At 38.7% G+C, this 20,303-nt stretch overlaps 2 protein-coding genes across 3 annotated transcripts; both read right to left on the bottom strand.

Moving 5' to 3' along the window:
* Nucleotides 1–4,610: 4,610 nt before the first annotated feature.
* Nucleotides 4,611–7,790, bottom strand: LOC136446331 (histo-blood group ABO system transferase 1-like). The gene is made up of 3 exons (XM_066444681.1): nucleotides 7,653–7,790; nucleotides 6,784–6,897; nucleotides 4,611–6,144 (listed from the first exon to the last, which is right to left on the bottom strand). Exons 2-3 carry the CDS (start codon nucleotides 6,860–6,862, stop codon nucleotides 5,240–5,242), a joined length of 984 nt encoding a protein of 327 aa, XP_066300778.1. The 5' UTR covers nucleotides 6,863–6,897; nucleotides 7,653–7,790; the 3' UTR covers nucleotides 4,611–5,239.
* A 1,951-nt stretch (nucleotides 7,791–9,741) lies between these two features.
* Nucleotides 9,742–20,182, bottom strand: LOC136446187 (mitochondrial glutathione transporter SLC25A40-like). 2 transcript variants are annotated; one of them, XM_066444500.1, is made up of 12 exons: nucleotides 19,853–20,182; nucleotides 16,506–16,565; nucleotides 15,771–15,889; nucleotides 15,370–15,437; nucleotides 14,705–14,829; nucleotides 14,119–14,193; nucleotides 13,702–13,800; nucleotides 13,249–13,358; nucleotides 12,529–12,610; nucleotides 11,854–11,925; nucleotides 11,039–11,116; nucleotides 9,742–10,686 (listed from the first exon to the last, which is right to left on the bottom strand). In XM_066444500.1, the coding sequence occupies exons 1-12, from the start codon at nucleotides 19,944–19,946 to the stop codon at nucleotides 10,559–10,561; spliced, it is 1,110 nt and encodes a 369-aa protein (XP_066300597.1). In that variant the 5' UTR covers nucleotides 19,947–20,182; the 3' UTR covers nucleotides 9,742–10,558. The 2 variants fall into 2 exon arrangements, with proteins under 2 accessions (XP_066300597.1, XP_066300599.1); XM_066444502.1 differs by lacking the exon at nucleotides 11,854–11,925 and having other exon boundaries at nucleotides 19,853–20,181.
* Between the last annotated feature and the right edge of the window lie 121 nt (nucleotides 20,183–20,303).

The raw sequence follows: 20,303 nt of genomic DNA, 5'->3' as shown, positions 1-20,303 counted from the left end.
TATATCGAGCCCTTTGACCACTCTTAGTTGGTAATTTTGAGTTTTAAAGTTTGGTTAGCCAGGGTTAGCCCTTAACAGCAGGCCATTTCGCTAGTTGGGCAACCCTGGCTGTCCATTTAAGAATGCGTTCGTGCCGAACTGATAAATGAATAGACGAAATTATGGATTCCTCAGTATAATCAAAAGAAAATATATCATTGATAAAGCAACAAGGAGGTCTTCTAAAATCACCCACTCTCTGTCGTCAATTCGTTCCTCTTGAAGATAACGTCAGGACTTAAGTGATTCAGGAAATGACTAATTATACAGGATGGTAGTTGATGACTCGATCTGTCTTACCGTTTGGATAGGTGGGGATCTCAACAGATAAGATACCACCTGGGGAGACTTAATTGTTACCAAAACACTCCCTCATTACAATGAGCTCGAGTTTCTATATATTTAGCAGTAGTTGTTGGTACAAAACTGCAAATACTGAATATGATCCGAGGACTCGATCATATGTCCAACGATGTTTTGTGTTCATCATCTGATAGTAATTAAGCTTTATGGACCTCTAAAGCATACGTAAAGCAACAAAGGGAATACACGTCGCTACACGATGTACCCAAAACGCTTTGCCAGTAGTATAAGGAAAAACATTGCGTGATTTTAGCAAATATTGGAAGTATCAGCTTCTACGTCACGGATGGCGTAGTTTACACTCACCTAAAATAGCATAATACATTCTTCAGCTTACAAACATTATGTTCATTGTTGCTGTATATGTATCTACATGTATATGGTCCTTATCATGACTTTATATGCTTCATGTAATACTTTCTGCGATTAGAGTAGTTAAAAGAGTCAAAGGTGACCGAAGTCTGGTGTTTTTCTAGCGTTGCTAAATCTCCAAAGCACCCCGACTGCGATATCTTATTTTTGTTTATTTTCTACTTGGTTAGAACTTGCTGTGTCTTAGTAAATTGCTAGATTCTATCAAAATTTACTAAAAGAGAATAGAAGGTTGCCTTAGTCTGATTTGCAAGGGAAATATTCTTTATGAATACTGTATTCATCATTATGATCAAGGCAGCCATACTGTGAATTTTCTCAACTTGACACCATTGAAATGCAATGCATTTGACACTGCTGTTGAACTAGGCGATACAGACGAGTAAACCCAGTTAATACAGTCCGTGTGAAGCCTTCCCATTGGTCGCAGGAAGTTTAACAAGCGTTCCAAATGAAGCCGTAATAAATGTGATCAAAGCCGTGCCACGGCGCACCTGCCTGTCCGATCTGAAGTAATCCCACATACCATCGTCTGCCGGGCAACCGTGTTAGGATTGCCTTCGTAATGGCGTGTAATAGAGGAGTTGGACAAACAACGTGCCTTGTTCAACACACTCCTTCACACGACCTCTTACCGTGTGTTGTTCGGCCAGAACTTCATCGAAAGTGACTTAAAGTCGCAATGTATAGTTCTTTGTGTGGAGGGTATATAGTACGCGTTGTGCGATAGGAGTGCATAAATTGTCTCAAATCTCTCCTCATATCTTAGCATTCCAATACCCTGGCTACAGTTATTCTGTAACGTGTTAACGGAGGAATGAAAATGCACGGCCTCTTGAAGAGTCGGCTGGATAAAAATCGATACGGATTACTGAAATGTAGAATTCTCCATCAAATACCCCGACGGCTATGACAGTGCCCTGGTATCTGGAGATAAAATTAATTATAGCCAAGGTGATAAGGAAATGTGCTGACCCTTATTTACTGGTGATGCAGACTTGGAAGAATTGTGTTTAAAGTCCAGCTAATCTCTAAAATATTGGGACATGCATACCAGCGACTGGAGACGTGAAAAACAGGGACCGTCTGTTGAGTCCATATTTTTGAAGGGAAATGGCACAAATTATACCTCAATCAAATCAAGGGGAGGGAGATTTGTGAGAAATATCTCATGCTTTGGATAGTGTTTTGTTTCAAGCATCTACATTTGGTCTAAGCCTGTGGCCATTTGTTTGTTGTAATCACAAACATTACGACATTTTTATGATGAAAGAATCAACAGGATGTGGTATAAGGCAGATTTCCCGTGAGCTGTTTTCATGATGATTCAGGGGTGATTACAAAGATTGCGCATACCTTGGCCTAGGTTGAAAAGAATGCTAAAAACAGCATCGCTCACAAGCTGATGAATTATATGTATGGATTTCGATACGAAAAATAACAACCTTTATTTGCAGATACTTTGATAAGCAGTCTTACTTCGACAAAGTTGAAGAATTTTGACTGAATCTTTTACGATGAAGTCAAGGCCTTTTGAAAGACGATTTAAAAAATGCTGTTATCCCCAAATGTTCAAATTACACACCAAACAGGGAAGACAACAAAACAACGGCATTAGCACCGCACAACAACCGAACTATGTTTCTGTAAAAAGCAGGCTTTTTGTCTCTAAGAATAAACCAGTTTTCGCCAAGATTGACAAACTAGTTGGTAAAGTAAAACTAACCAAACAAATTTGAACACAAACTTGCTACACTTTGAACTACATGTATAGTATGAAACCACACAATAGCTGGTTTGCTATCGTTTAGACAAAAAACAGACTCTTCAACACTTCAAACGCCTTTTTATATGAACGGGAAGTAAAGGCGTAACCAGGAACCGCCTTTCTTGATATCAAAATTGTGTCATGTAACTTTCTCGATAGGTCTGACATGTCCTTCTTCGCTACGGACAAACTTAAGAAGTAGCGATACGCTCTTCAAGAAAGGCAATTCGTGTAGGTAATAGTTTGATACCGTTTCGCTTTTCAACGAATCTTAGACAAAACTCCAGCAGTCGCCATTTTGATCTGTGTAGGTAGCCTAGACTCTAGACTATGTCATTTTGCATGACGTGGTTGACTGTAGTACAGAGCCAGTGGGGCAGGGATAGACAGCAAAGTTTTAGCTAAACGCTTTAGCAAAATTTTGGCAGTAATTTCTTGACCTTGATCGTCAGTCTTCCTTTAACATCCGTTAGCGTTAACCTTACTTTAACCTTAAAATAGACCCGGACACAAACAGACGATACCAACGAAGATGGTGTGTACTTACCAACAGTTGAGACAGCCAAGAGGATAAAACACACCACAGGTGTACTTTCCATGGTCTCCATCCACTCTCAGAACTCCTTTCACGTGTCAAATTAAGAGAAAACCTGTTGTTCTAATGTTTTCGTTACGGAGACGGGCCCAGACGGAAAAGACGAACGCGCGGGTTGTGACGTTGAGCGCGGGAGGAAACGGGCGACGTCGCGTGTTGTCATGGCGACCGTGCTGTTTGTTTATTGGTTTGTTCAGAACTAATGGCTCTGGAGGATTGGTCCCGCATACACCGGGATAAAGATGACAGAGGTCGTGCGCAGGTCCAACAAATAACAGGGATCGCCTCAACAGTTCGTATAGGTCGAAAAGGAGATGGTTTTCATTTGGGAGGGTATTGTTTTTAGTGGATGGCTGTATGTTGTTGGGGTTTGGACATGGGTTTGACAAGTTGCTACGTATAGATTGTGATGAGTTTTGATATGTGTGATGGCCTTGCGTTCTTTGCATGCATATTGTTTGTAGTTGTGGAACAGCTACCGTCCGTTTCCTTGGTATTACAGCGAAACTTCTGGGTTTTATGTATTTTGTTCAGGACATGCCATGATTTTGGGGTGAAAGTGTTTGTGAAATCCATTGTACGGGTATTGGACTGCTATTGTGTAAATTTCATCGATTTCTGTGATGTCTATAACTTTGTAACAGATTTCGTTTGCTTTTCATTTTGGTCGTCAATGTAGCAAGCCATTTTTCCAAACTCATTATTTCTACCTTCTATGTGTAAACTTGCAAATATTCTTTCGATTAATCTAATCCTAGAGTTTAAAGATCACATACTGTAACAACAGGTCAACTTACCAAAAATGCTCACATCTACAAAGCAAACCACTCAAGTGTTGATAGATCATAACAGAAATTGCTATCTTACGGATGTTTCCATAAGGCTTATTCCACTGTCACAACACAGCTAAACACCATGCAGACTTTGGCGCCAGAGCTGTGCCTCATATAGGTTATCACGTCAGCCAGACCGACCTAGACCTTTTACAAAAATGCGTCGACATATATAAAAAAAAGAAACAAACTCAAGAGAAAAAGATGGCAATAGCAGTTTATTACTATACCCATGTCATCAAAGCATTTCTCCTATCACATATATGCAAAGAAGCATTGTTTCGTAACAGTATGTAATCTTTACAATAATCGTATGTATTGATCAGGAACACTTGACACAGAGAAATACCTAAGAAGTATACCTGTAAATACAAAATGGAACTGAACGCAACACTACCTGATTAGGACAACACTTTTCAAGGTTCCAAAATGTCAGACAATAATATATTATAGATTTAAGCCGTCTATGGCACTCAAGTCTATCCCTCTATATAAGCTTATTATAAGCTGTATAAAATATAACAGATTTTAGTTGATTCTGTGTATCTCTAGATCTCTCTCTCTGCATGCATGTATGTGTGTGTGTGTGTATGTGTGTGTGTGCGTGTGTGTGTGCGTGTGTGTGCGTGTGTGTGTGTGTGCGTGTGTGTGTGTGTGCGTGTGTGTGCGTGGGCGTGTGTGTGTGTGACTGTGTTCCTACCATAAACTTATCCCAAAATCTACAGAATGCAGCGTCAACGCGTTGCCATACATTCACAGTACTGCTATTTCTATATATTTGGGACTGGAAGGGTCACAAGCAGTACGGGTAAGGGGGTAAATCCTGCTATTTCTAAAGTCTTAGTTCAGTATCTATTCGTTTAGAGCGTTAGTCTTAGTTGTGTTACTGTTTAAAGGTCTTTAAAGGGGGTGAAGCCATCTCTGACTACCTTGATAAATATCTAATCTTTTATCATCATCATCATCATTATCATCATCGTCATCATCGCCGCCCTCATCTGTCGACGATGCGGGCCACCACTGCTGTAGCAGTCTTAGCCTTTGCCTTGATTAGTGGTGTTACTATACAAGTTATCAGGACCGTCGATAGCTATTTATAACGAATATTCATTTGTTTGTTGTCTTTGCTTTTGTTATGTTTAATACTATACAAGTTATCAAAACCGCCGCTAGCTATACATAACGAATATCTATTTGTTAGTAGTCTTTGCCATAGTCGTGTTACTATACAAGTTACCAAGACCGCCGGTAGCTATACATTACGGATATTTATTTGTTAGTAGCTATAGTCTTTGCCATAGTCGTGTTACTATACAATGTATCATGACCTCCGCTTAAGTCCTTCAGGCCAGCTACAACCCGTTTGTACTTGACCCAGGGCATGTACCAGTAGTCTTCAGGGAAGCAGTACTCTGGGGAGAGAATCCGAGTGGGCGCGTGGTCTACGAAGTACCTGTTCAAGTAACCCTCGTCGTGCCAAGCGGCTTCCACGCCGCTCTTTTCGTCCTCCGCTCTGTTCTTCGCGCACGTTTCCGTCAGCTTTAGAATCGAATCCCTACTACCCCCAAACAGACCCCCTGTGAAGTACATCTCCCCTTCTGTAGGCGCGACGTACGCTTTACTCTCAGCGTTTGTTTCGTAAGGGAATGAGAATCTATTTTTCCAGTAGAAGCCTGGATGCAGTGTACCGACCAGGTCGTCGACAGCCTCCACGCCGAATTTTCCAACAAATTTGGAGTCGATGTTCATGCAAAAAACGTAGTTTAGATTTTCGTTCTTTCGCAGAACGAGTTTGTTGATCATTTCCATCTTCGTCATTTGAGCGTCTTTTGACAAGTTTTCTTTCAAAGAGATTACGGAGACCGCTCGGTTCTTCTTGAGCGGTAGTTCGGGAACTTTCTTTGAGCCATCGGTGAACACAAAGTACGTCACCTTCTGGGTAGGCATGAAGCGTTCTTCAGCAGTTTTAAGAAAGTCATGTACGTACTCAAAGTACTTTCCCGTGGCGACTGTGATTAAACCGACGGTGACGCTTTTCTTGGGGAACTGTCTCTTGGCCTTGTCGTAGTCCACGGTGTCGTCCCAGACAACGGGAGCGCCCCAGGCTCCATACGTCGGCCGGGATCTACGGAGGAACCAACTGTCTAGGAACCACGGATGCATCATCAGAAGCACTGTGGATGGAAAATCACAGTCTTATACACAGTACAAAAGTTACTCAGGATACTGAATAAGTTTTGTAAACGGTCAGACGTTTCAGTCATTGACGAAGATAGCGGATGTTCGGTCTGAAACGTCTGAACGTTTACAATCTTTGTCCAGTTCCTTGAGAAACTTTTGCATTGTGTATCTTATTACATGGATGTCTAGCCTTTATACATGTAGTTACTGTGTTGAAAACGTGTGTCATTATGTACAGCTCCGATTCAACTGAAAGAACACGAAATAAGCAGGCATACTATTTCTATCTTAATACCATTTTACTAGTTTAACATCAGAAACATTATTGTATGCCAAAAGTTGCTTGGTCCTTTGATAACTGACTCAAGGAACATGATTAGAGTAAAACCTAGCTGTCCAAGAAGACAAAATTTGTTCGTGGACAGGTTGTCACCATAGACTTCATAGATTCTTAATGCTTGTGTCAATGGGAAAAAACATCAAAGGGACCACGAAAAAATGGTCACATTGGCCAGGTGGTCCTTATGAGTTATGTAGTGTTGGTCACTTGTACAGGTTTGACTGTATTGGTCCGAAATGAGTGTAAGTTAATATAATAAAACCTGCCAACAGCTGTTACCATAAACCCTTACCTATGACGATAGTGGCGGCTAGTAGAAACAGAAAGAGCCGTCGACTGCGCAGGTGCGAGGCGACCTGAATGTCCACCATGATGTCTGTACGTAGACGCTCGTCTTACTGCGCAGCTGCGTAAAAAGATACCGTTATTTTCTTGCCAGTACTGTTATCATCATCACTAGAAAAAAGTTATTTCAGATTAATACAGAAAATGTATTTCAAAGTTGTTGTTCATTTAGGAAGATTTTTTGTTGTTGTTCGTATAGGAAGATAAGTGATTGCATTGATTTGCAATGGCCTAATACCAAAGCCAATGCTAGTACATTTGTACTACGCGCTCACATGTCAGCATTGCCCCCTGGCAGGTTGGCAACAAACTGCACCTAACCCATATTTGAGCTGACTTCTTTGTCCCATGTCTGCATAGGACTATTAAAAGCAAAGAAGTTTGGAAAATAATTTGCATTGTGCAACCTATTTAAACAGTTTCCAATGAGCTTAGAATGTCTAGAAAACATTCCGCTTACCTTGGTTGAAAATAACTATGTGGTAATTGTTTCTAAGTACCCAAACCGTTTGGGCCATAATATTTTGGGACGTGGCGTCATGGCAAAATAGTGATCGATTTTATTCCTATCATCATAATCAAAGCGGAGTTGATAAGATTAGTACCATACAACCAAGTTCTGGATTTGAGCAGAGCAGTAGAGCAGTAGCAGCTTTGGCAAGACGTTAGTATTGACGTTTCATGTGAGCATCATATATACTGTATAATATCTTAAGCTGAGAAACCGCAAAAAGAGCAAATGAACTGACTAACGGTACACCCACTACAGCCAGTGCCATCGCTGCACGTTCGTACCTGGTTTCAAACCATTCTTACCTTACGTGTGTTCGCACGTACGACGTTATCAGCCGGATATTTGTGAGTTATCGGTGCATGTCAACAAAGCGTAGCAAGGACGAAGCCCTTGGCACAAAAATAGTCCGCCATCTTGTTTGTGTAAGTAGGTACTTGACCTGTGACCTTAAACACGTGTCCATGACAACGTCAAGGGTTTGGGTGTGATCTTTCTGACTCCTCGTTTGACCAAGGAGGTTTCAAGCACTTAATGCAAGTTAGGCCGCACAGATTCAATTTCTTGTGTCTCGGATTTTGTAGTTCAACATACAAGACTGGTCTTCTTTTTTTTTTACAAAAAAGTTAAATGTTGACATTTGAATACATTTACAAATGGATATAAGGAAGATATGGAGTTTCTCTAACTGTCTATGCCAAACCGTCAGGATGTGATTCATATCCAGTATTGTGATTCCTTTTCTTCTTTTTTTTTTAAATCAGAAAACAATGATGTGCCAAATCTGAGAATGAAGAGAGCAACGCTACATGTACTAGTAGTTTGTGCAAAATAAAATGACACAGTTGGAGTTGTAACTGTCTTTGTAGCCCTATTGACCTAGAAGGAATTGAAGAAAAGGGAACCTTTAGTCATTCTGTACAAGATTTTATTGAAAAGACGTGTGGTTTGGGTCCCACTCATTATGTAGGACTACCTGGAGGTACAGTGTGTACATCCTTCAAACATCTCTAGTTTACAAAATTCCTACGGACAAAATCTCTATCTATTCTGCAGCATTGCAACTTACATGCTATTAATAAACCCCCACTAGGGTGAAATATTGCAAATCTCAATACAATAACTCCCAGCCTCATAGTACCAGGTCCCATGGCAAAGATATGTTATTTTCCTTGTCTCTATCATTAACAGTAGTTTAAGGCATATCAAGAGGCTTGGAGCAACTAAAGGTTATCATATGATAAATTCCTTGAGACACTGAATTAATTATAATGACAACTGATGCATTTGGGTAATGATTATGTTCCATGTAACAGTACAGATAGACACGGCTACTTGCAAAACAGTCATTGGACCAAGTTGTGACAACAGAACTAACCTACAGGTTTTTTCTCTGTCATGTCTGTCAAAGCATGTACATGACCACACCTTGTCAACCACTGGTGATAATTCCTGGACTCTTTTAATATTCAAGGATGTCTGTCACTGTTTCAAGTGCTGTGGGCACAAACCAACAATGAAAATGACTTCCCATTGTCTTCTGATTTAGTAATCACTATCCAAATCTCCTTACAGACATACCTTTATGCCCCCTTTGCTCTGGCACCAAAGAAAGATTAAAACCTAACTACATGTATTGCTGATAACTGTTTTTAGTTTGAGAGTACAACAGAATTTCAGAGTTTGGCCACACACATATTGTGCTGTTTCTTTAAATCATTATTAGCACCATTTGTAAAATGAAAATACATGTATAAATGAGGTTATTAAGTCCAAGCTTATCATACCTGTTTGACAAGAATACCATGTGAGCAAACAGATTCTAACATAACATAACATAACACTTACAAATATGTGTGTTTATGAAAGGAAAAGTCGTAAGGTGGGTTTAGATATTGTTATTGGATTCAGAAACTAATTGCTAGTAAGTCTAGTACTGGTTTGTACTGTTAATCTTGAATGTTTGCATTTTTACTGTAAAATCAACAATCAACAATTGTTTTTTCCATTGTGTTGTACTTTTATATTCGTCGAACTAAAAGATATATGACTTCTTGATTTTCACTGTCCATCAAATTTTAAGTGCCACAAACACACAAACATAAATGAAATTACATCACTATGTGGTTGGATATTATGGTGGACATTCCACAATTATTGCTTGTTTCACCTCAACACAGATAAGACTAAAAGAAACAAATTAATCCCAATTCCTTTAAAAATACATTGCAAAGCAAACATGATAAAACCTTTGGGAATTTTTGTTGATGTTAAATAGCAATATCATCAAAAGAATTCAAATAAACTGAAAAGAACAGATCAGTACACATTTATTACACGGGAAAACAACTGTTACCAGTGTCTTTTTAAAACAAAAGACAGAGAAACATTAAATTGCTGACAAGGTTGCTTGTATTTTCATCAAATTGTGACCTGTGGTTCCCTATACAATAGTTGCCTTGTTTGGCATCTTATAAATTCCATGATTCCCCCATTTTTTGTATTCTAAGACTCTTGCCTTAGTTTTTTTCATCATTAGTTTGTCCATTTTGTGTGAACAGTGCATCTGGCTTTGGCACCAGTACCAGAATCATTCCAATGGCAGCAGAGAAACAACTGAATCTAAATATGACCTGGCCATTCAAAGTTAAAACCAAATCTATTGAGAAGTATTACATGCATGTACCTGAAACCATTTGTTGGGAACATGTGTTTTCTGGATAGCCCCTTTCCCTTCATTTTACAGCAGATATATATTGCTGTCTACCTATCTATTCTTGAACTTAACAGTTTTGATGCAGAACTCCTTACATGCCAATCCTAGTCAGATAACAAAGACTTCGTTGCTCATTTCTGCATTTCTGCAGTTTATCCCTGTAGACTTCTGCTTCTCTTGTTCTTTCACTCCTTTAGTTTTTTTACCCCTTCCCTTCTTCCTTCGCTTTTCATCCTTTCATTCCGTCAAGCTTGACAAGACGAAACATTTTATCTTGTTCTGTTGTTTCTTCTCAATCAACCTCTCATCATTTTCTTCACTTTTTGGCGACACCTCAGGGGATGAGACATTTTTTTAAAGAGATGTCCTCTTGTCAACAGTCTATTTTTTGACAATCACATCTCTTAATTGTAAGGCCTGCGGACTATACTTCTAGACTTGAAGTCTTTCTGAACCGCCTTTTCTCTCTCACTGTTGTTCTCTGTTTGCTGTTATTCATTCCCAGGCAGTGAGTGCAGCTTTCTGTTGCTCGTTTCTTCTCCTGAAGAAGGATTTGAAGCCTTCGTAACAGCTGATCATGATGGCACAGGCTGGAGCGACTTTCACCACCCTGGGGGTTAGACCTGGGGGTGGGGGAGTAGCAATACAAACTTAAGACACAGGAAAATGTAGTTATGGGAAGAAGCTTGTATGAAACCAAAGTACAACACTTTCTGATTAATTTCAACAACACTGATAGCAACAATAATCATACACATACGCGTCTGCACCAAATATACACCCCTCTCCTGTTATTGAACATCATACCATCAAAAAATCATTCTTCAGACTAAAGGCTTTTGTTGCAAAGTAATCTAATTATGACAGCCAATTATGTCACAGTGAACATGAGAACCAGTTCAGAACCCAGCACAGTAGCTCATTAAAAAAACATATGCTAAACTACATGTATTTCTTGTATCATTCAACTCTGACCTGCAAAAAGTGCCTTGGGTCCATTCTGCATCCATAACCTCCTCATGAGTATAAATGTGCTGGATGACTGGGGTGCCCCTGTGGCAAGACATATTATAGATAAAAAGGTTAGGGTTGAAAACATGCAACTTTCTCAAAGAGTGTTTTCCTCTGAAAATTAAAAGTTAGAAAAATCAGAAGACACTCCAAATTTACAATTTTTTCTACAAAAACAATCTTAGTGGTTAGAACATTCGAAGTTGTAGTTGCTTTTAAAATCATTAAGCAAATTCTTCATCCTCTCATACCAGGCCCACTATTTGTATATGTCAAGCAACTACCCTGGAGTATAGGCCTGTGATCCGTCCTTCTTGCTGATTTAGATATGCCCCCATACAGATAAAGCTACCAGCCAATCATACGGCCTCTGGACCGTAGGTGATAATGTCATTGGCTGGTAGCTGTCCCTCCAACAACAGGAGGGGGAGTGTCTGATTGGCTGACAGTGGTTAGTGTTAATACAGCAAGGATGCATCCTATGCACTGGCCAATACCCCCATCCATTGCTTGCTTGACAGATACAAGCATTAGACCTGGTATGGTAGAATGATTTTCCTTGATTTATTTCATTCCGAAGGACACTTATGTACTAGCATTGTTAGTTGAGCTTGCTCAAACAAATTCTCTTGTTTCTCAAGGTACGCTTCTCAAATGAAAGTCAAAACAAACGAAGTATAAACAAATAGTGAAATTAAAAGGAAAGACCAGCACCCATGAGAAACAAGGGATCTTGTAGGTTTTATGATTTTTAGAAAAGTGAAGTGATGTGACCGTACAGTGCAGCCTGTCCTGTTGTATACAGAGGCAGTTGGTGAAGGCAAGACTGCGACCACAGGCTTGGTAACAGTCTATAGGGGAGGGAGGAGTTATCACCGCAGAGCATTAGGAAGCTGGGTTATAGTACTACAATGATGAAGCATAGCCTGGTGTAGCTCAATAGATAGAGGAGGGCTCAAAATACTTTATTTCTGTTTTTTGAAAAATTGGATTCCAAATACCGTATCTTAATAAAAATTTCAGTATCATTTTAGTTTGCCAAATTTTATCATGCAAGTTGCCAACATTTTTCTGCAAATTTTTCTGAGGGCTGCATGTAGTTATTTGAAGGTCTACAGAAATATATGTACAGATACATTTTTTTTTGTTAAGAAAATTCTCAATTCTAAGCATGTTTATGCCAAATCGTTGATAGGTGAAGATGCAAAATTTGGTGACAAAAATATTTCCCTAAAATACCTTATGTGAACTTTTGCAGACCCTACCATTCAGTACAAGGGGTGAACAGATCAGTATACTGATTGACAACTACAACATGACTTTTATCTGATACACTTACATGCCTCTACAAAGCAAAGGAAAACAAAACAATGAAAAAAAGCATGAGATGTTAGTTAAAGCAGAACTATTTGATACAAATATCAGACAGGGAAGTTTGAAAACTGTTCCCATACTTTGCCTGGTCTCCATCTCCCCCATCTCTATCTGTCTGTGCGTCTTGATGACATCAAATGGTAGGGTCAGGACTGCTGCAATCTGCAAGTACATTGTATCAATGTTTCAAGTGCTTGTGTCAGCCATGACACTAAAATACAACATGTCCTGATTACAAGAAACTATTACAAGTATTATTCGATGGACAAAGATGTTTGTACTAAATATATACCCTTCTGATGTTATTGAACATCAAATCACACTTCCAGTTATCGATTCCTGTCGCCAGGTAATCAAGTAGATTTTGCTCATGACGTCAGAGTAAACATGGCAGTCGGTTCAGAACCTGGTACTGTGACGCTTGAAAAATGTCATATTGAGAAGGAGACAGTGCATAATCATCGTAAATTACATACAATTACAAGTTTCCATTTTTGTTTGCTTTTCTGCTTCTCAAAATAATGTTTTTCAAGAGTCGCGAATTGACTGCCATGTTTACTATGACGTCATGAGGTTGGGAATTTCAAAATTTCCCGTACATTTCTGGTACTCAAAGATGGCAGACTTCATCCCCTCTACAGTTCTGCTGTTTTTCATCCCTGGAACCTTTACATTGAAATTAGGTTCCATTGTATCTGTTGGTTACCTCAATCTATACCTTGTATGCAAAACATTGCTTTACTATTTGATAGTATTCAAAAAGTATTCCTACAAATTTCTTTGATGAAAAGTATACTTACTGTCCCTGAGGTTGCTCCAGCGAAGAATGACATGACCAGGGTGGGTTCTTCAGTATGGTAGATTTCACATAGCTCAGACTTTAAGTATTCATAGTTCAACCAGTAGAGTGCTGGGGAGGGGAAGGGGCAACAATTAGCTTCTGAATAAGACCAGAAACATTCAGACTAAAACAAGTACAAAATGTACACTGGAATGAGCACCAGGGCTGATTCTGTGAGTGGCTTTCAAAACTTAAGTGCCGAAACTTTGTCATACTTTGTCATAATTCTTTCAAAGTTTCATGCCCAGCTATCAATATTCACTAACAGTTCTTTCTCATCTCATTAATGAGAAAACAATGGAAAGTCGAAATGCCAATTTAGCCAGGGTAGAAACCGTAACTTAAGGCTTCATACACTTACTAGGATAATACACAAAATCATTATCATATGAGATGCTATTTACACATTTACCTGAAAATGGAACATCTCTCAGTACGGTAGGTCCCCAGCCCCTGTACAGGGACAGCACACCTCCACTCTGTACGGAACTTCTGATGCACGACTTCAACTCTGGAGAGGACACATAAAAACTTAAGAATACCATCAACATTTCCAGATTCACAGTAGTTACAAATAAGACCATCATATAGATCACACAAATACACAAAATATTTATCATACATTGTACAAGAGAGCTACACTACTATTTTGTTTATTGTCACTTGCACACTCACAGAAATAAGCTAAATGCAAGTCTATTCTGTTCACTGCAGATGTACATGTATAATCTAAATACAGCTATACTTGCAATACTAAATTGAAAGCGTGTGTTTATGTCTAACAGCTTATATGCAATATGGTATGTTTAAGATTATAAGGAATTCTTACCTTGGTATGTAAGTTTCTTGGACTGCATTTTTGTTCTTATCAACTCCAAAGGACTGATGGCAGTCACTGCAATTACTGGAGAGAATGGGGGAATATCATCTTTAACTTTAAACAAAGCTTCATATGTACATAACGTAATGTCTACTTAAGCAACATATTTAATCTGAAATCTCCAACAGAAAATCCTATGTTTTATACACGGAATGTAATAAATGTAAGGATGTTAGCAATGGAAGATACTGCCAAGGCACCAAAGACCAGGCACAGTCTACTGTGCTGGCTTTCTTTCACATGTTACAGTTACACTTATAGTAATACTACCCCCACACTTCTTTTACCAAGCACCCTTCATGTTTTAACACAATGAAGAAAAAACAGTTCAGAGTAATTTTAGTTCACGGGGATCTAGTTTCACGGTAGGAGGGAAAATATCAATGGCTGAAACAACCGCAGTAATGTGAACAGTGAAGACAGAGCACATTCATGGAGTGATAAGTTCACTGTAACTGTGTAAGTGAGAGCTCACAACTAACATAAAACCAGTACAAATATTTCACAATCTACAGTAATGTGGAAACAAACTTACTCCTTGCTATGCTCCCCGCGACAATCGGCACCGTGTAGTTCTTCTTCCCCGGGACGAACCCCATGGCTTCCTTCAGGTTATCATACGCCGTGAAGTAAACCACCGTCGCGGGCACCGCCATTATTCTACACACACGGAAAATATGAAGTAAAATCTTAAATCTTCTGGCAAACCGTACGTCCTAGTCAAAGCTTCACATAGACTTTAGAAGAGCAGTGTTCTTCCCGTATTTATACACAAATCTGTGCAAGTTTCACCAGTTCATTGTGCACCTTTCTAAATATGTTGATGAAAAATTGCATAGCGAACATTAAATGTGAAACCATCCGGACATAATGCTCTTGCAGTATGGGTTGATAAGACCCTGCTCACAGAGATCAGTGCATTTGAACGCTTTTGGCAGTGAACTTGAGTGTTCTATGTACTGGCGGCCTCATGACCATATAATGTTGTAAAACGATGCCTGCCTGAAGAGAGACTGAACTTTGTACATACATATCTTAGGCTACAAGTGTGATAAACACTGGGAAAGCTACATGTATACACATAGTGGTGATAAAAGTGATGGGTTTGGTAGTTCACACAACTTGTAATGAAACCTTCAATATATATCTACTTCTCTAGCATCACAAGTTTGTGAAAATGTACTAAAAAGGAGAACTTACAGCGTAGGAGGCAGCCCACTCCATAGAGACTTTAACCCTTCCTTTCTGGAGATCTGTACAAAGGCATCCTGCAGCAAAATGGACATGATTGATTATTTTTCAAATGACATTCACAGAATATCTCAGTTCATTGTACACGCACTTCTACAAATTGTACCTTTCTATCTTTCAACAAATACATACTAGTAATGTAACTTCCAAACAACAAGGCTTTAAACTTTATCTAAATCAACATAGCAGCACATGGTACACAACAATGCAGACAACACTGAATTGCATTGATTTTTTACAAAATAGATTAAAAGCAAAACAGCATAACATCAATGAACAAAACTGACAGAATTAAAAAGTTTTACATAAACTTAGGTTGTGAATTACGTTGAATTATTTACAGAACTCACCAGTGTTCCGTTGAACTTTCCCGGCATTCTGTACCAGGGTCGTATGGAGGATGTGTTGTTCCCATTGAGACACACACAGAGATGGTCCATCAGGCCATTACAGTACAGGAAACAGTTCCCTACAGGTGAGAAACACATACAGAATATCAACATCAGTATATGTACATGTACATAGATGGTAAGAAAACCTTTAAAATAAATTTTGGTAAAATTATATCATAGTATCATTGTAAAAAAACAACGACATGTATTTGAATAAATCAAAATTAAAACTTTTTTTCACATCGTTGCTATTAACTCTGTGAAAGCTATTGTATAAAGCTACATATAGGCTAGTACTTGTAGGCCTACTTTGACAAGGAATAAACAAATGTAATTGCTGGCCAATATTCTGCCTTAGTCAATATCATATCCTGTACATTGTACAGTATATCCTATTGTATATGTATATGGAGGTACTGAGGTTAGAATTTAAATACAGTACAGGTCAAGGCATGAGGAAAGGTTACATTTCTGTCAACACACATAAACATGCACAGTCATGCACAGGGCTCAAAATACAAGGTCTACAACCAACTACTATTTGTACAGCAGATTTTCAGATTGCAAATAATGCTCTATAAATAACCTTGGTAAATGTACAATAATACAGGCTGGGTATTTTTTTATGACTCCCATATTGAAGAAAAAACAAAGTATTCTGAGCCCTGACAATATACTGGTACTGTACTTTACCTTTTGCAAAGGGTTTTTGCTGAGCTTGGAGACGAATTTTCACCACATCCAGGGGGGTGACTGGAAAATAAAAACAGAAATATTGTTGTGTGAATAAGTGAATAGTTAACCCTAAATCAAACAATCAAAATATGAAAAGTTACTAACCCTTGTCCTGCTGACATTTTTTACGCAATTCATTTTCATTAATTTGATTTCTTAATCAGGTCATTTTCCCTTGACTTTTGCTGTGCTGCTGTGGCATTGTTACTTCCACATTTGGTTCGTTTTGCTGTGGTGTAATGCGTTTAGCTGAAAAATACCCCCATCTCGTACATATACAGGACCCACATACAAGCACTGCAATATATATATGTCTATAGAGCCTATATATAGGCTTCCTGCAGGACAAGGGTTAACACCTTATAATGTTACACTATATGACAGGAGTTGCTGTATATTGTCAGGATTCATTTTTATTTCCTTCACCTGACTTTTAATTTTCTGCAAAAATCTGAGACCAAGAATTTAACTTGGAATGGCCAAGAATTCAATATAGTTTATTATAAAACTGCTAGAGTAGAGCATATGATGGGGAATCTAAGACCACTGTGTACCCAGACATATTGAATATGGGACATGCATGTCACATCTTTAAATAGCCACACAGCCATGACACTGATCAGAGAAAATGGTTTACACAGTGAGTTCACTGTAAAGTGCTTAAGGGGCTGCTGAGAAGTATATTGCAGGAAACTGTACAATTACTACTAACACTTCAAGTTTCTAGTATAGTTAACTACTACATGAAGTAGTCAAACTTGCAAGTTTTGGTTTAATATTTTGATCTGATAACATTGTGCATAGAGACAGCGATTAAAATGGTAAATGCCCTTGGCAAAGTTCATCAACATCATTGCAGAGAAATCTTTCCTTCATTGTAGTTTTGTTGGATCTGACTATACTCATTCCCTGAAACTGTGTGTACCAAGGTACAGGATTTCACCACTGAGTCTGACTCTGTTTTCATATTCAGAGTTCGGGATCATTTTTTAGGTCATGGCCTATGTGTAACGGCTGTAGATCATCTCAAAATGGAAGTGGGTATTTCACAGCGAGCACTCCCGAGCAGGGTAACTTGCATCAAGCAGAGATGGTCAACAAGTATTGATATGGCAACGATCAATACATGGCATATCAGCTGACTCTTGACCTACATTTCCTATAGCTAGTGTTGAGGCGTCAGCTGTGCACATGTGATGTTTGTCATTTATGGTCAAGTAGGGCTTGAAATACTGTAAATGCAGAAATTTAATTTCACGGTAGGAAGAAAATGGACAGTTCACCGTGGTTTTGAGTTCGCGTTTGAAACAGCAGTAGCGCTACAGTTACACAATGGAACGGCTTTTCGCCGTGGTTTAACTTCGGGGTAAAGAGTTAACCGGGAAAACCGCCAACATAAAACCATCGTGAACACTTCTGCATTTACAGTATTTCGTGCTCTAGCAAGACGCAATCAGAATTCAGATTCTAAAAGGGGATAAATAAAAAGGTCACAAACCCTTTTTATATAATATAATGTAAGTTAAATGGAATTTTGTACATGACAACAAACTGGGTAAATTGGGAGTGAATATGGTAAATAATCATTTTTAAAAAAGAATGTTGGTGAATTTTCACAAGAGAAGTTTTGAAATATCAAAAAGGAAACAATACGCATGCCTGATTATGTTTCACAGAAAGGAAAAACAGTACAAAATGCACATAGAATTTGAATTTAAGTCAGTGTTCGAGCAAGAAAACAATACTCAAGTACTCAGCATGCATAGTTAATTTACCACATGAGAGATAATCTCTCAGAGAGTGATGTATCGTTTTTTGTTTGTCTGTTTGTGTTTCTGTGATTCCTAACATACATGATGCAGCGTTGCTGATTGCCTTCTTATGACTACCGAAATTGTATAACGTATAACAGCACTGCTATGCACAGAGAATATTATAATATAACAGAGACATTATGACCATGGCAGACATGACCCAATTTCCAAGGCTGCCATGTGACCAAAACATGTGTCTGTCCCAACATATGGAGCAGGTATGGGGATCAACATGGGGTTTACAAGCATACCTGATTTTTTTTGGTTTTGTGAGGATCCTTGGGGGGAAAAAATTTAGAGAGGATACTGCATTGTAAAGATTTTAATATATTAGAAATTAAAAAAACATTTCTCCTTTTCTTGACATGGGCATATACATGTCTGTTGGATAACCCTTGCTACATTTGTGCTGGCATTTCATTGCAATGTTATCACAGGGCTCGAAACACCGGGTGCATGTGCACCCAGCGCACCCAATTTTGGAGCTGTGCACCTAATTTTTTACTGTGGGTGCACTGGTGCACCCAAATATTTTCGTACGGTTTAATGTGTAAAGGTATCACTGCACACTAGTAGACAGCATATTCTTGACATCTAAGTGTAAGAAAATAATAAAATCTTTGTTGTAGTACTTGTTCAAGATTTTGATGTTAATTTCGATTTTGAAAGCTTCAAAACTGCGTGCCGAGATCGCCTGCCAAACGCGCATGAAGAGGAACAGTAAGGTTTGTCATTAGGTTTTGCTTACAATGGTTTCATTCTACTTTATTTCATGTGGTGCACCCTAAAATTTTTTGGTGCACCCAATTTTTTAGGCTGGGTGCACCAGTGCACCTATTCCAAAAACTGAATTTCGAGCCCTGTATCATGTTTCAAAATTCATATTTCATAATGTGTGTATGACTACAGATGTTGCTACATATTTTTCTGTAACGTCGACAAGTTTTGAAGGTAGGAATATTATATTTTCAATCACTCGAACTTAAAATTCTAAATCATGATTGTATCATTTCAAATGCCCTTTTTACATATTAAACCAATACTGTATTGAGAGATTGGACAATGTTGTTTTGAAATGAACTGTATGATGAAATAAATGGCAATAACATTGATCCAATGTGTGGAAAACCCCTTTACGAGCCGCGGACATGTGTGTTTCTGGTTTGAACCAGCCATGGCTGCAGTACAGTCGAGCTTTGATACACATCTAGGTCATCGACCTTCCGAAAGTCAGCAACTCAGCGGTGAAAAACAAAATTAAGACAAACAAATCAAGACGCACACATAGCACTGACCTTGTTTACAATAACGTTATATTTCTAAAGCTAAATAACACAAATATTATTTATAACGTGTTACAAGCTATAATTTCGATAAAACGTGCGAACAGTCAAACAAATTTATTTCACGAATATATATTTGTAATCTGCATGAAGTTAACATAATCTAATATTTCTATGAGCAGTATAAAGACTATTTCTTAAGACTTACCAAACAAAGACGTAAGAAAGGCCCCAGAACAAGACGCTGCCATCTGCTGTAGAGGAGTGATCCTAGTGGTGGTGGCGTGACCTCTTCTTGCCATGTTGGTGCCCGTCGAGTCGTTTATCCAGGCTTTCTGCTATCTAACACTCCTCAACAACCTCATTGCACACTTCTACAGACCACAAGATGTCTTAGACTTTCTTAGAAAGTCGTCTGTCTCGAGGAGAAGCGGTAAAACGTCCTTGATTTCATGGAAGATTCAGAAGTTGGCACGTTTGCGACAAACCTTCGGCTGAGCTGTTCATGGATTACGCAAACTCTCCCGTCATGCAATACGTAACCTTTAACCTATAAAGGGGTGTGACGATAAAGGCGGGAAATTCAAATCTTAATCTCCAAGCAGATGTTAGGATAAACGACCGTACCTTTTTTCTTTACTATCACCATGAGGTTTCTC

The sequence above is a fragment of the Branchiostoma lanceolatum genome, chromosome 12 (assembly GCF_035083965.1).
Source record: "Branchiostoma lanceolatum isolate klBraLanc5 chromosome 12, klBraLanc5.hap2, whole genome shotgun sequence".
In the NCBI taxonomy this organism is placed as follows: domain Eukaryota; kingdom Metazoa; phylum Chordata; class Leptocardii; order Amphioxiformes; family Branchiostomatidae; genus Branchiostoma; species Branchiostoma lanceolatum.
The sequence above is the reverse complement of the archived record's forward strand: the minus strand, read 5'-3'. Positions and strand labels throughout refer to the sequence as shown.

Bases quoted from the DNA above. Each gene is read 5' to 3' on its own strand.
- LOC136446331 (XM_066444681.1), bottom strand. From the start codon at position 6,862: ATGGTGGACATTCAGGTCGCCTCGCACCTGCGCAGTCGACGGCTCTTT. The intron at 6,145-6,783 runs GTAAGGGTTTAT...TTCCATCCACAG, and splicing joins AGCCGCCACTATCGTCATAG to TGCTTCTGATGATGCATCCG.
- LOC136446187 (XM_066444500.1), bottom strand. From the start codon at position 19,946: ATGGCAAGAAGAGGTCACGCCACCACCACTAGGATCACTCCTCTACAG. The intron at 12,611-13,248 runs GTAAGTATACTT...ATGTACTTGCAG, and splicing joins CTGGAGCAACCTCAGGGACA to ATTGCAGCAGTCCTGACCCT. The intron at 10,687-11,038 runs GTCAGAGTTGAA...CCCCACCCCCAG, and splicing joins ACCCAAGGCACTTTTTGCAG to GTCTAACCCCCAGGGTGGTG.